The sequence below is a fragment of the Lytechinus pictus genome, chromosome 9 (assembly GCF_037042905.1).
Source record: "Lytechinus pictus isolate F3 Inbred chromosome 9, Lp3.0, whole genome shotgun sequence".
NCBI classification, from domain to species: domain Eukaryota; kingdom Metazoa; phylum Echinodermata; class Echinoidea; order Temnopleuroida; family Toxopneustidae; genus Lytechinus; species Lytechinus pictus.
The window spans coordinates 1,588,423-1,610,089 of record NC_087253.1 but is presented as its reverse complement, the minus strand read 5'-3'; the positions used below and the strand labels follow the sequence as shown (position 1 = coordinate 1,610,089).

The 21,667-nt window shown below is 36.7% G+C and overlaps 2 protein-coding genes across 2 annotated transcripts; one reads left to right on the top strand and one right to left on the bottom strand.

The window, feature by feature from the left end:
* Positions 1-544: 544 nt before the first annotated feature.
* LOC129268458 (hsp70-binding protein 1-like) lies at positions 545-9,926 on the bottom strand. The gene is made up of 7 exons (XM_054906011.2): positions 9,671-9,926; positions 8,236-8,406; positions 7,071-7,251; positions 6,311-6,532; positions 5,780-5,935; positions 5,077-5,288; positions 545-4,377 (listed from the first exon to the last, which is right to left on the bottom strand). Exons 2-7 carry the CDS (start codon positions 8,389-8,391, stop codon positions 4,300-4,302), a joined length of 1,005 nt encoding a protein of 334 aa, XP_054761986.2. The 5' UTR covers positions 8,392-8,406; positions 9,671-9,926; the 3' UTR covers positions 545-4,299.
* Positions 9,472-17,293, top strand: LOC129268460 (large ribosomal subunit protein uL15-like). Its single transcript, XM_064105019.1, has 4 exons — positions 9,472-9,515; positions 13,062-13,223; positions 13,553-13,724; positions 16,921-17,293. The coding sequence occupies exons 1-4, from the start codon at positions 9,472-9,474 to the stop codon at positions 17,047-17,049; spliced, it is 507 nt and encodes a 168-aa protein (XP_063961089.1). The 3' UTR covers positions 17,050-17,293.
* Positions 17,294-21,667: the final 4,374 nt, after the last annotated feature.

The window sequence follows — 21,667 nt, the reverse complement described above, 5'->3', positions numbered from 1 at the left end:
CCTGGGGCAGTAATCTAAATATAACCCAGGTAGTATATTGTTTAATGTCCTCATGAAAGAAAAATTTAATTTGAAATAAAACTTTTGGGAAAAATGACATTTTAGGCATCATATGTATTGGAGTACATGGAAGAGTAGTCCTTGCCTTACATCACTATGACATCCCATATGCGGCCAATTTGAGGTCTCCATGAGTATAGTGATTACCAATATTTACAACTTTTAAAAATTCATTACTTTCTTGTTGTTTGACCAATATTGTTCAAACTTTCACCTATCAACTTGTCTGATTTTTCCATTTCTTATAAAAACAAGTTTTTATTTGGGTTGGATTCCCCTTTAATTCCCTATCCAGTTTGGTATATAACACCAACACATTGTTCAGGTCTTGCTCATGGGATGCACACTACCATATATTGATCAATGAGATTATGTGCTGAATATCATGCACACTTTGTTCTTATGCATGTTTTTCAGTCACTTCTTAAATGTGAACACCCTAGGAAGCCATATTAGATGGAGAACAATACACTTTTCTTCGAAATATATTTGTACAAATAGCTTTAAAGCATATTTATTTGCATTAAAAAAATGTTTACCAATTTCATTCCAGTTTTGGTAAATAAAACAAGAATTCTTAAAGAATCAAATGAACAAAATGACTGTCTAGAATGTATAAATAAATATTTGCAACACGATTCTGGTAAAAAAAAAAGAGTATCTGCTCAGCACTCACAGAAATATGCATTGCATCTCTCAGTACAGGAGACAGGTCCATGCTAATTATATTTTTCCTTTTTTTGCAGTTTTCAGCAGATTCTATTTTGAGCTATTTTTATATTTAAATAAAGTTCTATTAGAACTGATTAGATCTATAATTTCAATTTCTTTCATATCATTACTCACTGTATTTACTCGGAGTTGGTTTTAATGTACCTGGTAGACTGCTGAAACATTGTATTTGTCTGAGTTGCCAAGCCCCCAGCTATATTTCTGAGCTTTTACCCAGAAAAGTTCACAGACACACTCCCAACCTACGCAGTTCTCATGATAATTTGCTCCTTCACATCCCCACTCATAATACAAAGATAACTTTGGGAGATCGTGCTTTCGCCTGCACAGCTCCCAAAATGATGGAATGGTTTGCCATATGTAATTAGATCCTCTCCATCATTAGAAACATTCAAACTTAGACTGAAAACTTGTCTTTTCAACTAATCCCCATACATTCTTCTTTACCTTTTCTAACTATGTTTTCAAGCATTTCATAAGCTCTTAATTACAGCCCAGTAGAATATACATACCAATAACTATACCAATACTATACCAATAAGCATATGATTATTATTTGTATCATCAGTCATTTTTGTTTTGTTTTCAAATCAAGGTATTATTTTTTTATTACATCAATGCATGTGTCTGGAAGTTCCTGATAATTCATTATAAATAATGAATCACACATATAAATGCAGTTTCAACATTCCTCAAACACACTAAATTGTTTAAATGTAAAGGGGTAAAAGTATTAAATTATCTTAACAAGTGGAACGCCTCTGGCAGTCTCGCCTGCATTACGCGATTTAATATAGCAGCAGTGCTAACTTTGAAAACTACTATAAAATAATCATTCACAAAAACTCCATTCATATAATGACATACCACGTTCATTGACCATAAATGACATTTGAACGGTGACTTAAGACTTGTCAACTACATCCATGTCCACATTTCAATCACTCTATCTATAAACTTTCAAAGTTATGATGGCAATTCAACAATTACCCCAACATGGCCTAAGTTTATTGACCTTAACTGACCTTTGACCTTGGTTTTGTGACCTGAAACTCACAGGGGATGTTCAGTGATACTTGATTACTCTTATATCCCAAGTTTTATGAACTAGATCCATAAACTTTCAGAGTTAGGATGGTAATTTAACAAATACCCCCAACACGGCCAAAGTTCATTGACCTTTAATGACCTTTGACCATGGTCATGTGACCTGAAACTCGTACAGGATGTTCAGTGATACTTGATTACTCTTATGTCCAAGTTTTATGAACGAAATCCGTAAACTTTCAGAGTTAGGATGGTAATTTAACAAATACCCCCAACACGGCCAAAGTTCATTGACCTTAAATGACCATTGACCATGGTCATGTGACCTGAAACTCGCACATGATGTTTGCTAATACTTGATTAACCTTATGTCCAAGTTTCATGAACTAGATCCATAAATTTTCAAAGTTATGATAGTAATTCAACAAATACCCCCAACTTGACCAAAGTTCATTGACCCTAAATGACCTTTGACCTTGGTCACGTGACCTGAAACTCGAGCAGGATGTTCACTAATACTTGATTAACCTTATGCCTAAGTTACATGAACTAGGTCCATATACTTTCTAAGTTATGATGTCATTTCAAAAACTTAACCTTCGGTTAAGATTTTGAAAATAATTCTCCCAACATGGTCAAAGTTCATTGACCCTAAATGACCTTTGACCTTGGTCATGTGACCTGAAACTCAGGCAGGATGTTTAGTAATACTTGATTAACCTTATGTCCAAGTTTCATGAACTAGGTCCATATACTTTCTAAGTTATGATGTCATTTCAAAAACTTAACCTTAGGTTAAGATTTGATGTTGACGCCGCCGCCGCCGGAAAAGCGGCGCCTCTAGTCTCGCTCTGCTATGCAGGCGAGACAAAAACTTCAGACACTTCAGTTACTATATTGTGATTTCATGCTGTGTCCTTAGCCATGCAGTGCATTTCATGAAACATATTCAGTGATTTCAAATGACTATTTGTTATAAGCTATTGAAATCCTTGCATCTGATTGGCTCAGAGCAAACTTGGCAGTGAAAATCACTGACAGCATGCTCTATTACCCCTTTATTATCCTCGGGCCCACTCCTTATGCTTATGAGGTCAAAATATTAACAGTATTCACCTCTTGGAAGACTAAGCATTACTGTATACATCATACATTTCAAAATTCCCATGCAGATATTTTTGCGGTAGTGGACTGTTTTGGGAGGTTCAGGACGGGTAATTTTTTTCTTTACTTTTGTGATGTTTCCATTTAAAGAGAAATTCCAGTAGTTGCAGTAAACACTGATTTCATGAGAAAGTCTGTAAAACCAGGCTTAATTGTCAGTATATCATCGAGGATCTAGATCTGGTACAGTTACATAAACTGAACTTTGTGAAATCTTGAAATCTACGCTGAAAAATGTTCAGACTGAACTTCCCCAACACAGATAAGCGCACGTGGGACTGTGTATAATTATTGCTTTGAGCGTCGGGCCCGACGCTCTACCCGAATCCTGTGCTTATTTGCTGATTTCTCAGCAATTACACAATTTCTTCCAGAATCCTTTGGCCCATGCGTTTTATTTATACAAACAGACACTTTGGTGGTCATTTTATTGGATTCTGTACGAACTGATTTTGATATCGTTACCAAAACTAGCATTTACCTTTAAGCAAATAGCCATGTGTAAAATTTTCACAAAAAATGATTCATGAAATTTCTTCAGACAAGCTGAAGAAGCGTCCCAGATCAGACGTGAAACTGTTCTCTATTTCATAAAAAGTAAGTCCAAATGAATAGATTTATTTTCTCTTTCATAATTTGAAGTTTTTCCTAAATGAATCATAACATACAACAATTTATTTGAGGAAATTTGCAAAAATAAAATACCACAAACATTTGGCAGGAATTGTCTTAGACTACAGCCAGATTATTAAGAGTGGACTTCCTATGTGGCAAAATAGTTTATCTATTCATATTAAAACTGTATTCCTGCAAGCTCCACCTTTAGTGTGAGTGAGGTAGAGACCCAAGTTTCTGTTTCCTAAAATGCCAAGTCCGTATTCTTCAGTGTTCTATACCTCACTTTCTGACTTCTTCGGAGTCACGTACAAAACCCATGATAAAGCAATTTTGCAAATAGTGAAATTCTTAGAAGAACATAAGATTCCATGCAGATAATGCTAGGCAAACACAAGCTAAATATTGTGAAATCATTTGATAGGCAGATTTTGTACTTATGCACAATTTTTCAAAATTGGATTCTGATTTCATTTTTTTGTATTTTTTGTATTTTTTGTTACTCAGTTTTTCTACTCTGAAAAATAATGTTGTCCATAAAATCCTGTGTGTTCTGTGTACTTTTGAACTCCATGATTTTTTTCCCATTTATCTCAGTAAACTGGTGACTCTTGAGTTGGGTATTAAGTTCTTATCAAGCGTCGAGCAGCAATGCAAAGGTCAAAGTTCATAAGTGAAAGGTCATCTGTCTGCTCCATTGTCATTCTGTGCTTCTGCTGCATAGAGGGCCGTTAGCTTTTGACAATATTCAAGTTCCTCCTAGACAAAGAAAAAATGAAACATTCAGTTGAGAAAGCTGGAAAGAGTTTAAATAAATATATGACCCCCACAAGATAAAAAGGAATGTTATATAAAGAAAAGGTGCTAAAATCAGCTTCTGAAAAATGTATTCATATAAATGACATGAATAGCAAGATTTTTTACCCTCATGTAATAGAGAATTGTTCCCCCCCTCGTCATTTTTTTTGTGTGTGCGATAAATCCGCAACATGAAAGTTTGCGGGGCAAAAAATAAATCGCACTTCAAGGGCTTAATTTATCGATGAACAGCTAGATTTAAATTTCATGCATGAATTGGCATAATTAATCAATTAATAAAAAAATCTGAATAAGTTTGGAATATAAAATATTGTAGATTTATGGGTGACATTCATATTGAGTTTCATCACGATTTCGTGATCAACAGCCAAGATCTTTTAGAGGCCCCAACCCCCTCAATCTTTCTAGCCTCAGAAATACCTGGTTTTTTTAGGAATAATACATGATGAATGCAAAACTACAATTGGAAAATTTGATTAATATACGAAGTTATTTATGACAAGTTACTCTAGCTAAAATTGAGTTTAGCTGAATTAAATAAGTTAAATTAAACTGAATTAAGTAAAAAAATTGCATTTGAGGTCCTACCAAACTAGACATCATTTTTAATAAAGTAAAAGACAAAGATAGATAATTCACCAAATACTCTTCTTTTCCATTGAGCTCCTTCATGCGCTCCTCAAGAAACCCTCGGAAGTTCAGATCTGGGATCAACGAGTCGGCGCGGCACCCGGCATGCTGGGATACAAGATGGAGGATAGCAGACATAACATGCTCATGATAGAGTTTGTGTTCTGTTTGGAGAAGGAGTGAGATTAGCTGCTGTACCATACCCATACTATGTAAAGCTTCTGTGAAATAAAAGAGATAAAAATATCTGATTTTTAGGATTGTAGGATATTCATACCATGGAACATATTTAACTCTTTGAAGGGGGAGCCCAAGGGCCAATTTGTTTATTTCAACCATAAGACTGGGGGTGCTGATTAAGCCCGATCTCAAATTTTCTCGCGATATATCTGCAACCTCATAAGCTCAGGCCGTATTGTTTCATGACTTTTTTCTTCCAACTCTCGTGCAACTTGTGGGACCAAATTTGCAACCGCCAGTTTAATTTGCCATAACATAATCACACAATATTATGTAAGTGCATGTCATGCCAAAAATTGCTAAAATGAGTGATTTCATTATAAAAATAGTACAAGCCAAGTGTGGTTTTCATGAACATTCATAAATGTATCATTTAAAAGGGGGACCTCAGAAGGCACCAGGAAATATAGTCAATAACAATATTCATTTCAGATGAATTTAATTATTCAAAATTGATAGAGGATGATCTTACCATTGAACTTTGGTTGTTCCCATAGGAGTGCACTTAATAAGAAAGCAGCTTTGATCTGTAACTTCTCTATATCACTCTGCATAGCTCGCATCATGGATGAAAAACCATCTTCTTTTACCAGTGCATCTTGAGCTAATTCATTCTCTCGTACCAAACCTTAAGGGAAAAGATAAAAAAATCAATACCAAATTATGAAATAATAATATCAATAATATGCAACATTATAATATAGTGCTTGATGTTTCAAAGCACTAGATACTATTAAACAATCTTTAGCACAGCCACTCTGATCTTTTATGACTACTTGACAAAAAAAATAGTGACCATGGACAATGCTCACTGGATAGTTTGTATGTAATTTCCATCAGCTGCTTTTGTTCATTCATTTTGTTTATTTCCATGTAATGACAAAAAATACAATTACGTCAGAAGAGTCTGGTAGAAAGGCATTTATTTCATTGAATCCGCTTGATCTTATTTTTAGATTGTTACCACAACTGACATTTTTGCAAATATCAAACAAAGACTTACATGAAATGGCGTAAAGTGCCTTGACCCTAACTTGATATGCTCTATCGTTGTCTAGTAATTCAATGAAGAGTTTGAGGGCGTCCTGTTCAACCATAGCATTCTGATTAAAAGGGTTGTTCTGGACAGTCATAGCTAATAAGTCCAACGCTCGCCATCTGACCTCTGAACTGGGGTCACGACATAGCACCATGGCAACACTGACTCCGCCCACTTTTAGGAAATCTGCAGAGGAGGCAACAATAACACAAACTTTCAATACAATAACTTTCCATTCTTAAACTGAAAATACAACTCCTCCTTATTTTTCTTTTTATCCTACCTACACCTCAGTATCGATTATCATAATAACCATCAAGAATATTATCATTAAATTCATCATCATCATCTAATCATCATCAACTTAATCATTATCAAATCACCATCGATCATCATCTTCATCATTGTTATCACCATCACTATCAAATCATATTGTGATCCGTCAAAGGTCTCACAAAGATAGGGCTTTTAATGTTCCATCTTCTCCTTTTCGATGACCATCATCATCATCATCAGCGTCATCATATATCACCATCATCATCACCATCATCATCATCACCATCATCATCACCATCATTATCATCATCATCATATCATTGTCATCATCATCATAATCATCAACACCACCACTTCCACCACAATTGCCATCATCATCATCATCATCATCATCACCATCATCACCATCATCATCACCATCATAATCATCATCAACATCAAATCTTACCTTGTGCATTATCAATGGTCTCACATAGATCTAAGAGGGCTTCTAAACGTTCTTCTTTCTCCTCCTGGTCCTCTTCCGTCTCCGAGTCCTGTATTCGCTTCAAGACCTCGATATGTTCCTTCATCTCCTTCACCTCATCTCTCAGCATATCATTGAAGACTTTGTTTAGAAATTCCTTTTTCTGTAAACAAGAAAGTGTTCTTGTATCAATATTACTACCACAATTTTATTACTACATTATTTGCTCTTTGGATTATATTTGATGGAGAATGATACCAGCCTTATATAAGTGTTGATAATTGAACAATCCACGTATCAACTTCAATATCAGCTCAGATACGGGTCGTGTGGTCCAGTGGTTAGAGCATTGGACTCATAATCGCAAGGTTGTGAGTTCGAATCTCAACTCTGCCATCGTCTCCACTTTGATAAAAAGGCCCGAGAGTGATATCTGTCGTCTATAACGTCAGCCACTATGACTGATTAACCTAGACGTAAAACGTTTCATAGGTAATTGGTTATATACCAGCTTGGCGTTTACCAGCAAAATGCTGTCCTGCCGAGTTCCTACGGGAGTTACCACAAACAGAAACAGAAACAAACAGATATAAAGTCAACCTGGAATAGCGGCCACCCGTCTATAGTGAAAACCTGTCCTTAGTGACCACTAAAATTTTCTCCTAATTGAAAGGAATATGTGTTATAAACCTGTCTCGAGAGAAAGATCAGCTGACTTTAGTACTCAGTAGCCACTTTTTTGTTTGTGTTGACAGTACTTGAAATTTAAAAAACTTCTTCTCTATGGTATTTAAAACTGATACATATAGGCCTGTATTCTGAACTCTAGTCTTATGTTATGGTTTAACTATGGATAGCGAATTGTGGCACAAATATCTAACAGTACAGGTTCAATTTATCAACTAATGTCTCAACTGATTCATTTTAAACTGCATGGAAATAATGATTGAAATAGTTTTTTTTCCCATCATGAAAGTATTGGGAAACAAAATAATAATCATAAGAAACACACATACACACATTTTGACAAATATGGCTTCCCATTATTTTAGCACAGAGTTGGACTTCAGAGTACGGGCCAGAATGTCTTTATCCTGAGATCTATAGCTGAAACGGACTATTCTTCAAAGTAGATCTCGGTATTTACCTCTTCTGTGAGTGGTTCTCTAGTCTCTGGTTCCCGGTCCTCATTTGCTGGCGTATTCTCAACAGCAAAATGAAGCACCTCATTTAGAGTTCCTTGGGCCTTCTTAAAGTCCTTTGGCCACTCCTCTCCCCCGTTGCCTCCATCGCCACTTGCCATTATACTTGAAATGCTCTGTAAGTTTATACATATGGGATTATTTAAACCAATATTTGATCAGCTGGTCCAGATCATATCTTGCAAATAGACAAAGCCATTTTTTTTTCTTTCTTTCAATTTTTTCTGCTATTTAATTTAAAATACTTTATTCAAAAGAAATAACTAAAATAAAAGAGTAACGTTTACTCTTTCTTATGTTATGGCATGGTTATGGTAAAAAAAATGATCAATTTTACTCAAGGAGAAAATGGATAAATTCTTTAAGAATGTCTCACAATTTAAGAGAGTTGCAGGGATATGAATTCAGCCACGAGAGGACTTGGATAAATCTTGCTCATTAGCATAGGGACTTGCTGACTGACAGGACTTGGGGAACTTAGCCAGCAGGCTCGCTCCTAGGGAGTAAAAATCATTGACTAACGTATGCTTTACACTCTTCATGGAGCCAGGGACAGGATCAGACCTGCCAACCTCTGGGAATGAAAAACTGTATTCTGTGATACAAAAAAATGTATTTTCCCCCAAAAAAGTGTATTTAATAATAAAATGCTTAGCGCACTCGCCCATCACGGCGCTCAAGCTGCATGCAAGCTAAAATGCGCACTGCTCTTGCAGATGAAAAAAAAAACCATTGAAACTTGTGTATATCTCACCCTGGTTTTTACAAAATGATTGAAAAAAAAAACAAGTTACCTGAAATTACATTGATCTAATAACCATATTTGTGTACGTTTTATGAAATAGAGACATATAGAGATGATTTTTCTCAATAAATTACGATTTGTAAAAAAAAAAAAAAAAAATCGAGCGTCGCGTAACGTTGGGGAAGTACAATAAGAAACAAGAGGGCGGCGTAAACATCGGGCAAGTCTCTTCTGTCTTTTCACAATATTTTTTCATTTTTTTGATGAATTCTTGTTTTAAAAATAACGAGAGCGTAGAAATGTCGGAAATGAAGTTTTATCCCATTTACATGATTTAGTATTTTTTAGAGCTAGGGCCTAAGATCTTTTACTAGTTTTAGAAGGAAAGTAGAAATCTCGGGGGCGAAAGTTTCAGGGTTTTTTGCGGTACACGCAGATGAATGGGGAGGACTGCCTGGCTTCGTATGAGAGTAACCTTACGTTAGTAAATGATTTTTACTCTCTAACGTTAGAAGCCGCCTGGGCCCTGGCTAGCCATACACTAAACTGCAGTGCAGTGCAGTGCACTGCCCACATCAGACAGCATCGCCATCGCAATCAACTTTTCCTCCCCCGATCCGCCGGGCGTCCCTTACCTCACCACACCGTTCAACTCAGTCTGATTCAGCAGCTCCCTAAATATTTCGTCGGTCTCTGATAATCGATAAACGACTGATATCGGATTTATTTCGATATTTTGTGGTCCCAACACTTTAGTGATCACAATTAGCTCTTGCAGGACGGACTTGAATGAATATTTCTGTAAAATTAAGATTACAAAACTTGATGACCCAAATCAGTACTTTCAAGTCTCGAAGTTTCCACACAATTCTTCAATCGAGTTTCAACAATGAGGGCGCATGTCAATTCTCTTTTCATTGCTCGACGAAAATGGTAGGGAACACACGTCATTACTGTTCTAGAAAATCGTTCCCCATCTGTCTTATTTCTCTACATATGACAAAAAAGGGATGAAATGTGTGTAGATAAAGTAATATTCAACATAATAGATGAAGTTTTGCAGTTAAAAAGTGTATGCAAACAATGTAACAAAGTACTCAAACGGATGGTCTTTCATACGATATCACATTAGAGTGACGACACCAGACGAAGTTTGTTTTTGCTTTAAAACGTATTTCGTCGCAGACTATGTATTTTCATTACACTATTGACAGAAATATACAAAGTCTGTTGATGTTATTATTTTATCAATGACCAAGCTTCCATCTACTTCTGTGTTTTATTTTTATCAATTTTGTAACCAATTTGCAATTTTTTCAAGAACATCATAAACAATAGGTGGGACCGAAATGAATTTTATCCTGTGGCTGTGCCAGTGGTGTGGCCTGGGCTGTGGCTGTGCCTGTGGGATCGGAGTGTTCAATTCATGGCCTTTGCTTGGGCATGTTGGACCGGTGTGTGCGCGAACAACGTATGTATGCGTATGTGAATGAGGCCTTGGCCTAGGCTTAGTGCTTAGTGCTTGGTGAGTGTTGGCATTGTCATTGACAATGCGAGGTCCAAGCCAGGGCAAGGACAGGTTATTCTCCAAACTCAAAACATCCAAAGAGAAAAAATGTGTCAACTTTAGTTTAAAAATAAAAAGTTTAAATCTGATTTTTTACATCTAACAGCAATTTTTATTTTCTGCCTGTTTTCAATTTCTAATATACATTGACGACATATCGAGTGAGTGTAACTTCCGATTAGCACTTCAATAACATGCCATGTAATGCTCGCGCTCAACTTTCGTATGTAGCACATGCGGAAATTGAGTCGTGCATGCTATGCTAGCGCGGTGAGGTTTCAATCTGCGAAGTTAATGTGGGTTTTTTTTTCAGTTTTTTCTTTTTTGATTGGTATGATTTCGGCAACCCTGCGGCCCGCGTTTTAAATAATGAGCTAAGCCGCCGCATGCTCTGGAAATAAGGTGCAGATTCCACATTTAATTTGGACCGTTTTTTAGTTAAATTGGGCCTTGATGTGTAAGTGATAATGCTGTAATGTGTTTGATGCATGTTGTGATTGACTGCTGGCCAGCTTGTTATCTACATTCTCTCTGGTGCAATCTAGGCTTAAAAAAAAACATAGGCGCTAGTGTAGTTTCGCACCTCCCCGTTTAATGGTTTTCAAACATGTACAATCTCACCCTAAATAATTCACAACCTAAAATACTTGCATCTGAGCCTCTAAAGTCCAGTAGAAGTTGAATATTTGCTGTTTTGACACTTTTTTACAAAGTTTTACACCTATTTCGGAATCACTCGGTCGCTTGATCAAGCTCAGCGCTGCACATAAGCAGTCGGTACGCGAACAGTACGTACCACCTAGTGAAGTGTGTGTGTGTGTGTGTATTTGAGTTTTGTCAGACGTGTATCAATCAGATACGATTATTTACGTCTGGGACCGACCTTTAACGTCACCATCCGAAAGACGTGACCGGGGCTCGAACCTCGAACCTCTGCATCAATTTGTAACTTCCCCACATGGCTTGGATTACAGGCGCACGCCACAACGCCCAGTTGTGCAAGAAGAACGAGTTTTTCTATGGTATCTTCAAAAAGATTTTTTCCCCTCTCAGCTTGCACCAAGTATTACGGTAGTGGTTGTGCAGAGTGGTTGATGTTTGTTGTGTGAAGGTGTGTGTGGGGTGTGCGTGTGTGTGCTTGTTTGAATGAAATAAGAAATGTGAAAAATGTGAATACACGTAGATTTAGCGATGAAATAAGAAATAATAATGTAGAGCCTTCACTTAGAGCCTTGTTTTGAACTCTAGGTCAGAGAACTTTCAACTGTATTCACATTTTTCACATTTCTTATTTCATTCAAAAAAATCACACACACGCACACCTCACACACATACCTTCACACAACAAACATCAACCACTCTGCACAACCACTACCGTAATACTTGGTGCAAGCTGAAAGAGGGGGAAAAATCTTTTTGAAGATACCATAGAAAAACTTGCTCTTCTTGCACTTCACTAGGTGGTACGTACCCATTCGCGTACCGACTGCTTATGTGCAGCGCTGAGCTTGATCAAGCGACCGAGTGATTCCGAAATAGGTGTAAAACTTTGTAAAAAAAGTGTCAAAATGGCAAATATTCAACTTCTACTGGACTTTGGAGGCTCAGATGCAAGTATTTTAGGTTGTGAATTATTTAGGGTGAGATTGTACATGTTTGAAAACCATTAAACGGGGAGGTGCGAAAGTACACTAGCGCCAAAACATATCTTACAATTTAAAATGGTTGATTTTGGGGTTATTAAAAATTGTTTCATATCTTGATACCAGAGGCTTCAAACTTGACATTTGGAACAACTATGTAATAAAATACATAATCTAGTTCCATATTATCATTTATGTCAAGTTTCAAGCCTCAGAATTCTGTTGGTTTTTTTTTTATATCCCCCAAACCAACCATTTGAAATTGTAAGAAATGGTGTCCAAAATAGCCTAGATTGCACCAGAGTGAGCATCTAGAGCCTATTTGGACTTGGCGCTTGTGGTGTGCACTTTGTACACACTTCTTATTTCAGATTTTTTTCAGGTTTTTTTTTTCAATCTTGCTCTCACACCCCTGTATGTAAAACTTCAAACTTTTCAGTTAATCTAAAACTAAGTCAGAATCTAAACAATGTCATAATACTGTCCACCTATCAATAAGGCCTTTTATCAATTTGAATTAAAGTTGGAGCAAAAAAGACCTTGCCATATCAATTATACCACAGTGCTTAAGTTTTTCTGAAGTTTTTACTGAAGTTTTTCTTTAGCCTCTTTTTAATTGTTTATGATGCCCTTTTAACTTATGTCATGGAAAATGATTGTGCAATGGTTTAGCCAATACACCAGTCCTGACCTTATCTATGAACAGCCTTTCGCAGTCACTTTAGGATAGATTCCTAAATTATTAAAAATGCATGTAAACAGATCCAAATTTTACATTTTATCCAAAAAGAATAATTTCTAATGATCTAATTCAAGTATATCTGACTTCTCTCAGGCTCCCCGCAAGCAGAAGAAGACCCGTAAGCTGCGTGGTCACGTGAGCCACGGTCACGGTCGTATTGGCAAACATCGTAAGCATCCCGGCGGAAGGGGAAACGCTGGTGGACAGCATCATCATAGGATCAACTACGACAAATAGTAAGATGAGATAAATAATTTGTTTGCCTGTACCAATGGAACAGAGTTGTTCTTGCAATAATAAGAACTAATCAAATGCTATCATTTCCAATATAATGTGCATATGGAGTGAGGGTGTTAGGTTGTGGCGTAAGTCTAAAGTTCAAAAACTTCATCGTGATTTAATAGAAGATTATGAAACTTCAAATCAGCTAAAAAGGTACAGAAGGAGCAATGATAAAAGTTTGGATGTCCTGAGGTAAAGGATTCTAAAAGTCATGTATGCAGTAACTTGATGTATCCAATAAAAAATCTTGACCTTTAATCATAATCTTGTCTTTCTTTCACAGCCATCCTGGCTACTTTGGCAAAGTTGGTATGAGACACTTTCACTTGACCAAACAGAAATACTACAAACCAGCCATCAATCTGGACAAACTATGGAGCCTGGTTAGTGAGCAGACTAGACTGCAGTACGCAGACAAGACAGACAAAGCACCGGTCATTGATGCTGTTCGAGCAGTAAGTGCAAGAACCAGCAATGGGTCCTTTTGAGCCCATTGTGAAAACTTTGCCATCCCATGGAATCATTGATTTTGATTTGCTGTTGAGCATTGTTTACTATGATACTTACCATATGATGACTAAGTTACCATTTGAAAAAAAATATAAATTATTCACATACAAGCTATGGTTCTATACTGCTTAAACAGATGTAATTTCACTGCTTTTCAACATAGGATTCTTTTATAAAGCATAGGAAATGCATGAGTGTGATGGGTGATTTCGCCCTCATGACGGCCCAAATCAACCTAAAAATTCCCCCAAAATGCTTGTTCTGGGGCAGCCATTCTTCTAGAGTTGACTCAAGATCTGTCGTAAACAATATTTAAGAATATTTAGAAAATCAATATTCTAATTATGGCAGGATAATGATATTTGCATTTACTGCACAATTGCTTATTGCCCCTAAAAAGTAGCCATTAAAACTAAAGTAGTAGCCCCCCCCCCCCCAATTCTGCGATCACCCCAAAGTGGATGAAATGATAGACCCTAAAAATTGAATTTATTTCCTACCCAGTTTTAGTAAGTAAATCATCATTGTTGATTGAAAATTCTCCAGCAGCTCTAGTGAACCAAATCCCCCTATTCTTAATCCTTACTCTAATCCTGAATTCCTAATCACACACACTATCACAACTTCAACTCTGTGCCTTCAGATCAACTGCCACATAAATGAATGTTGGGTCATCCTTAACCCTATCTAGGCCGGGGTATTTTGGGAGTTCATATGGCGGGGGGGGGGGGTTGAGATCTCGGCCGTTGGCCGCGCGATCGCGCCGAAAATTGGCATGCAGGTTGTCTTGGATATAATCTACAAAATTGTATAGTAATTTATTTCATGCGAATTGTTATGAAGTAATTATGCTAATTTATGCGTAATTAGTATTCGAAATCATACTTTTTCCTCTAACTCCATAAATAAAGCTCCAAATGTTCTAATTTTTGGCATAGAAACCCTTTGTGATGTTCTTAGCAAGTGTACATGAACAAATTGTGATATCAGATCAATTTCTTATGTATGATATTGTTTTTTTGCAATTTCTTATATTTATTTCTTTGTTTTTTGGACCTTTTGTTTTTCATTGTTTTTTCAATGAAATTCATTGGGGACTCTTCTAAAATCATAAACAGCATAAAATACATACATTTAGACCAGCAAAACTAAAAATAATCATACATTTATGATTTTTGGTTGAAAACACAATTTACATTGAGTTTGTACACGAAATCACGTTTTTGAGCAATTTTTGGTCTGACATGCACTTACATAACGTTGCGTAATTTCGGAACCGCGTACCCGGGTGACACAAAATTGGTCTCAAAAGTTGCGCAAGACTTGAAAGTAAAAAGTCAGCGAGCAGTGCGGTCAAAAAAATTTGCGCGGCGAAAATATCGCGTGACTCGTTGAGGGGGGCCTCGGAGGCCCCCCCCCCCCCCGGCCTAGATAGGGTTAAATATAGTTGCCAACTTTCCTTAGTTGTGATTTGTTTGGGGAAATATGTTACATATTGTGAAAGCTGGTGCTTGAAAGTTGGTTACAGATAAATGGCTCTTTACAGTGTTTTTAATCATCATTATCATTATTATTATGAACATTATCATTATCACCATATTGTCATTATCATCACCATTCATGCATCACTATATAATCATTACTTGTATTGAATAATTGTGCCGTGTTATTTCTCTTCCCTCAAATTGTATATGTTTTGTATTACTGTGTATTTTTGTTTTGAAAATGGCAGATGTCAATGATGTTCCAACAAATTCAATTCATTATATCATCAGCACCACATCGTGGTTTTCACAACCCTATCATCGTCATAATCATCATCATCATTTTATCATCACCTTCATCATTGTCGGTACTATCATTATAGTCACCATCGTCAACACTACCATCATCATCATCACCATAGCCATTATCATCAGCAGCATTAACAACTCTTCAAGATGGATCATAGATTTCAGTCTCTACCTTTAATGACACATTGACCTTTACTGACTGGCATTGATCTCTTCCTTACATGGGCTTGGATAATTCAGGGTTATCTTTCATGTTTACATTGCTAACACAGACAGAACATCCTTTATGTTATTGCGCAATCCACTGACTCATATGGTTCATTTGAGTCATGTGGGAAGAAATAACATACTCCCAAACAGCAATATGGACAGTTGATACATCATCTATGGTATAGATGGATATTAGTAAGAAATGTCAAAACCTTACTGGATAAGAAAATGTGGCACAATGTGAACACAGTCAGAATATGAAGTGTTTCATTTAAACACAGTCAGAATATGAAGTGCTTCATTTAAACACCTGACTCAATGTGAACAGTCAGAATATGAAGTGCTTCATTTAAACACCTGACACAATGTGACACAATCAGAACATGAAAGTGCTCCATTAAAACACAGTCTGAAACAGTGTGAACATAGTGCTCCATTCAAACACTGACACAATGTGAACACAGTCTGTATATGACAGTGCTCCATTTAAACACCGTCTGACACAGTGTGAACACAGAATATGAAAGTGCTCCATGTAAACAGTAAACGCCATCTGACACAGTGTGAACTCATCACCCTGTGAAAATGGTCTTATTCAACTTAGTGTGACGCAATGGGAACACAATCAGTATGTGAACATAGTTACTGTGAAAATGATCCTGTTCAACAAACATAGTAATTGTGTTTGATTTTCCTGTATTGTTTATGATCCAAATCCCTGGTTCAGACTCATGTTTTATGCAGGTTTCATCCTCAACTTCACTTTATTCAGCACGTATATTGAGAAAGCATCCAATAATGCATGCAAACTTTTATCACTGCGCTTGATTGCTGCTTCTTGCTAAGTTGCTATTAAACATTACATTATCAATGAGTACCGTACTATTAATGTGAATTCATCAAAACATACAGTGAACTGTAACCTTGCAAATTTGCATGTTGTGATCAAAAGACTTGCAATTAAAAAATCTGCATATTTGGTTTGAAACCATGGATTCAAAACAGGCTTTGTGAATTCAGGCCTATGTGATTACACTGTGTGCTTTCCAGACCTCAGACCCATATAGTGTAAAGTGTTAATATAATCCTCTCTAATTATTCTCTCCCCCCCCCCTTCTTTTCCTTTCACCTTCTGTAGGGTTATTACAAGATACTTGGTAAGGGAGTTCTTCCCAAGCAACCTGTCATCGTCAAGGCCAAGTTCTTCTCCCGACTAGCTGAGGAAAAGATCAAGAAGGTCGGAGGATGCTGCGTTCTTGTTGCCTAAATGGACACTTGATTGTCTCACAGACTCTTTCAAATTTACTTGAAATACATCAGATATTCTTGAAATATTTCAAATATATTTCTTGATGTCCCACACTAAAACAGACTGTTTATATTCTAAGTTACACCATAACTTCTATTGATCTCCGCCAAATACAACCGTGATGCATGGTAGTACATCATGTACTACAATGATACAATAATGCGGGCTGGAAGCCTAAATAAAGCCGTCATATTCACTGGTATAGCTATTGAGTCCTGTATTTTTGTAATATTTTCTTTCATACTAGTACTATGCGTGCAGATGAAAGTGAAGCTCGGTGGCCCGTCTTTCAAAGAGTTATGGATGATGCGATCAACCTCAACTGTATGGAAGTCCATAGATTCATGCTTTTCTGCAAAAAATTTGCACAATGTTCTTTGTAAACAAAGAGAAGTACACTTAAATTCAAGAAAACAATGAATGTGTGAATTCATAGCATAAATATAAAATATTTTGAGCAAAAGTCCAATTTAAATGTTGATGTTGCTGGCTTTCCATAGTTGTGGTTGATCAGATCAATCACAACTCATTGTAAGATGGTTCCCTGCTGTGGCTGATTATGTCATGAAAAAGGTGAATTGGCTCTTGGGAGCATTTCATAAGAAGTTTTGGCAGTGATTCTTCCTGACTTTTTCTCTCTCAGCCAATCGGGTGCAAGGATTTTCAGTAACTTATAACACCTGTCATTGAAAATTCACTGACAGAACTTCTCATGAAATGCACCCCTGGTCTATACCATTTTGGCCCATGTAAAAGCCATCGCACACCTTACAACTGGTCCACAATCCAATTTGGGAACAATTTGCATTTTGCCTCATTTTCTGAAAAAGTGAATGAAAAGTATCATTTTACTTGATCCTCAAATTAATTGAAAGAATACTAATATAACAATTTTCGATGATTGCAAGCCTTCATTTTGGAGTAAAGGCCGAATTAGTTTCAAATCTTAGCCAATTGTATGATTGCTTTGTCATTACGACTTGATATTAAATTCGCTTTATTCTAATAAGGATGATAGCATAGTCACAGATTTGATCATAGGTATATGTACGATGATTAACAATACGCAGTAAGATATTCCAAGTATAAGCATAAATTTCACTTCTTTCCTCAAAATTGGGTCGCAGAGTTGTCATGAGGTATGCGGTGGCATTTAGTTCACCTAAATGGTGGTTTTAATGCATGCAGCAAAAATGAAGGAAATATATTCATGAAGGTTGGGTGGAAAAATCCATCCGAGAAAAACAAGTTATTTTTTTCATGCGAGCAGCTCTTCCATTTGTGAGTGATATTTTTGGCATAATTTGCATTATTTTTTACCCTTGCATCATGTTATCAGAAAAAAAAGAATTTCATGACCATTAAGTTTTAACTATTGATTTCATATTACATGACATATTGGATAGCTGCTCCCATGCGACATCACACAAAAAAATTGAAAACTTTCATTAATAATTCTTGTTTTCTTAGATTTATTAAAATGACTTGTTCTCTGGGTCGATTTCCCCTTCAATAATCTTTTTTTTTTTTTGGGGGGGGGGGGGGTCAGTTGGTACAATTTTTAATATCTACCTACTAATTCTCCCAATTTCATTGGTCTATATCTAATTGATTCAGATTTGATGAATTGTTAGTAATCTAAATGGTCCTTAAAATGAGGCAAAAACAAAATGGCAATTAGGTAGATCATTGAACTTAATGATAATTAGCCCAAGGAAGTAATTAAAGTGATAATTAATTAGTATGCCCCAAATATTACGAATCTGGTGGTAGGCGTTCTAAGTTATGCACACCGGGGGACCCTGTGCTCTGTAGCATAAAGCTTAAGGATTGAACGTAGGGCTTACTTTTATGAATGATTGTACACAAAAATGTAAGTAATCATCAAAACCAGCCTTGCAATCAATCTTTATGATTTGTCACCATTTTTCATGTTTTGATATAATGGGAGTGAATTTTTTATTACACTTGGTTTTTAAATAATAGATATTAGAAAAAAAGGGATTTATGAAACGAGAGGAAAAGAAAAGGTAGAGTTGGTAAGAGAGAAAGCATTAAACGGATAGAAAATGAGAAAGAAAGGGTGGATGTATGGAAAAAAGGTGAAACGAGAGAGAGAAGTGTAAATGACAGTAAAAAATAAGAATGTCATTGTGAGAATCGGGAGCAAATCAAATTAAATAGAAAGTGAGAGAGGGAATTAAAGGGGTAACGACCGAAGGAAAAAAGGTATAGGCTTAATGACACTGACGTACAGACCCCCCTTCCAAAAAAAAGGAAACAATATTTTCTGAATACTATGTCAAAAACTAACACAATGTTAGATTTTATCCTGTTCAAAATTTTTGTCCCATACGCCGTATCTGGTCACCTCAAAAATGTTGACTCATAATACGCCACTTGTAGTGAGTTAAAAAACAGGATAGAAAAGAACAAATGGCAGTATGGGGATAGGTAAAGACAAATAACATGAACAATTAAGAGAGAAAACAAGAAAGAAAATGGGAATGGCGGTATAAGAAAAGGGGTTTACATGGCGGAAACCCCCCCCCCCCCCTACAGACCACATTTTTCTTCGGGGAGTTCGTCGTCGAGGGGGAGGGGTGAATTGTCAAAAAGCTACTCTCTCTGCCACATTGGAATTGGTAATGTTTTTCTCTACCCCCCCCCCCCACACACACACTATTAAAGCACTGAGTGGGGTGCTGATGATGATGTCAATTTGCCAAGCAGAAAAAAAAATCACTTCGAAATGATCAAGAAATCATTTTCGTCCCGAGAAATCAATTTGACAAGCAAAAGAACAAGGGGGGAAAAGGGTTTCACTTCAAACGGACATGGGCGGAAATCTGTCCCCAGGCGTAGGGGGACCAGGGGCTGGAAAATCTGACAAGCAAGCAAAAAAAAGGGTTATCATCCAAAATGTAAGGTCATTTTAACCCCAAAATAATTTACAAGCACAAAAAAGGGGTGGGCTTCACCCAAAATGTAAGGTCATTTAATCCTAAAATGCATGTATTAGTTTGATTGTGAATGATGTATTTTTTCTCCATTATAAAAGACGAAAAATAGTACGGGGACATTTGATATTGTGTCCCCCTATACTATTTTGGTAGGAGGGACACGTCCCCCTGGGATTTCCGCCCATGCAAACGGAAGGTCATTTTCGTCCTGAGCAATTTGACAAGCAAAAAAAAAGGTGTCTGTAAAATAAAGGTAGGTCATTTTGGTTACTTATGTCCATTTAGTCACATCTTCCAGAATATGGCCTGGGGGTGCTGACTATGGAAAATAATACACGCAGCACCCCCGTTTCCCAGGACCATTCGAAGCATCCCCTTCCTCCTTGAAAAAGCTGATGACGGAACGATCGATAATGAGAGCTGAAACCATGAAGGAATAAGAGGGACAGAGGAACTAGAAGAAAAGTGATTAAGGGATTCGTAAATTAACCACTTCCTGAAAGAAGAAGATGATGATAATAATAATGATTTATTTACCCATCAGGGTATTATCGGGGGTATAGCCAGTTAGCCACTTCAGTTAGAAAACTGCTCTTCCAGCGCGGGCCCTGCAACATATACTATTACCCTTCTCCAAGAAGTTACCATATAACTCCAGGCCTTCTCCAATCCAAATGCTAAGCGCTTATAGCAAGAAGGAAGAAGGTCAAGTTTAATAAGTCTTGACTTGGCCGGGGATTAAACCCGCGACATCCCGTTCAAGAGCCACTAAGACGCAAGATAAAAGCCCAAATTAAAGCAAATTAAAGAGGATGAAAAAACACCAGGGGGTGGTGCATAGTATTGGGAAGAGAATAAAAACGACACAAACTGATATTTTTGTAATAATTATTCCGCAGAACATTACAGCTGGCGGGGTAGCGGTTTTTTTTTTTTTTTTTTTTGGGGGGGGGGTTAAATCACGGCCGGGAAGTATTAATAGGGAACGAGAGTTTAAAAAAAAATCAACGGGGGCCATGAAAATCAGTGGGCCGGGGTAATATCATGTAAGAATCAGAGCAGCAAGAGAAAGATAAATAAATGTTTCAACGAAGAGCTCAATTGCAAAAGGGGTTTAGATCCATATATTTTTCATCAAATTTGAATTTTTTTGTCTCAATGTGTCTAGATCATTAGTAACTTTATAAGATGATACCAAAGAAAAGTCGAAATTCCCATTAAAAAGTGAACAGAAATGGCAATTTTTAAAAGGGGTTAGATCCATTTCAATTGTTTTCAATCGGGCTAGATCCAAATAGGCAATTTGGGGGGGGGGGAAATCTAAAATATGAAGACAACCATATTTCTTTTATACCCAAATTATGTTCACATTGTAGGGTATAATGGCAATTTAGTTTCACATAAGAATATTGCAATATGGGAGAATAAAAAACATGATTTTCTTGGAATGAAGTGGATCTATAACCCCTTTTGCAAACAAACTCTTGAAATACAGTCTTTCATTTGTCAAGATATGAATTATAAGAGAAAGGTTCATGATCCGAAGAGGCATCGTCTTCTGGATTGATATTTAGTGGACTCTTATACAACATTGTGTTTTGATGTATACATAA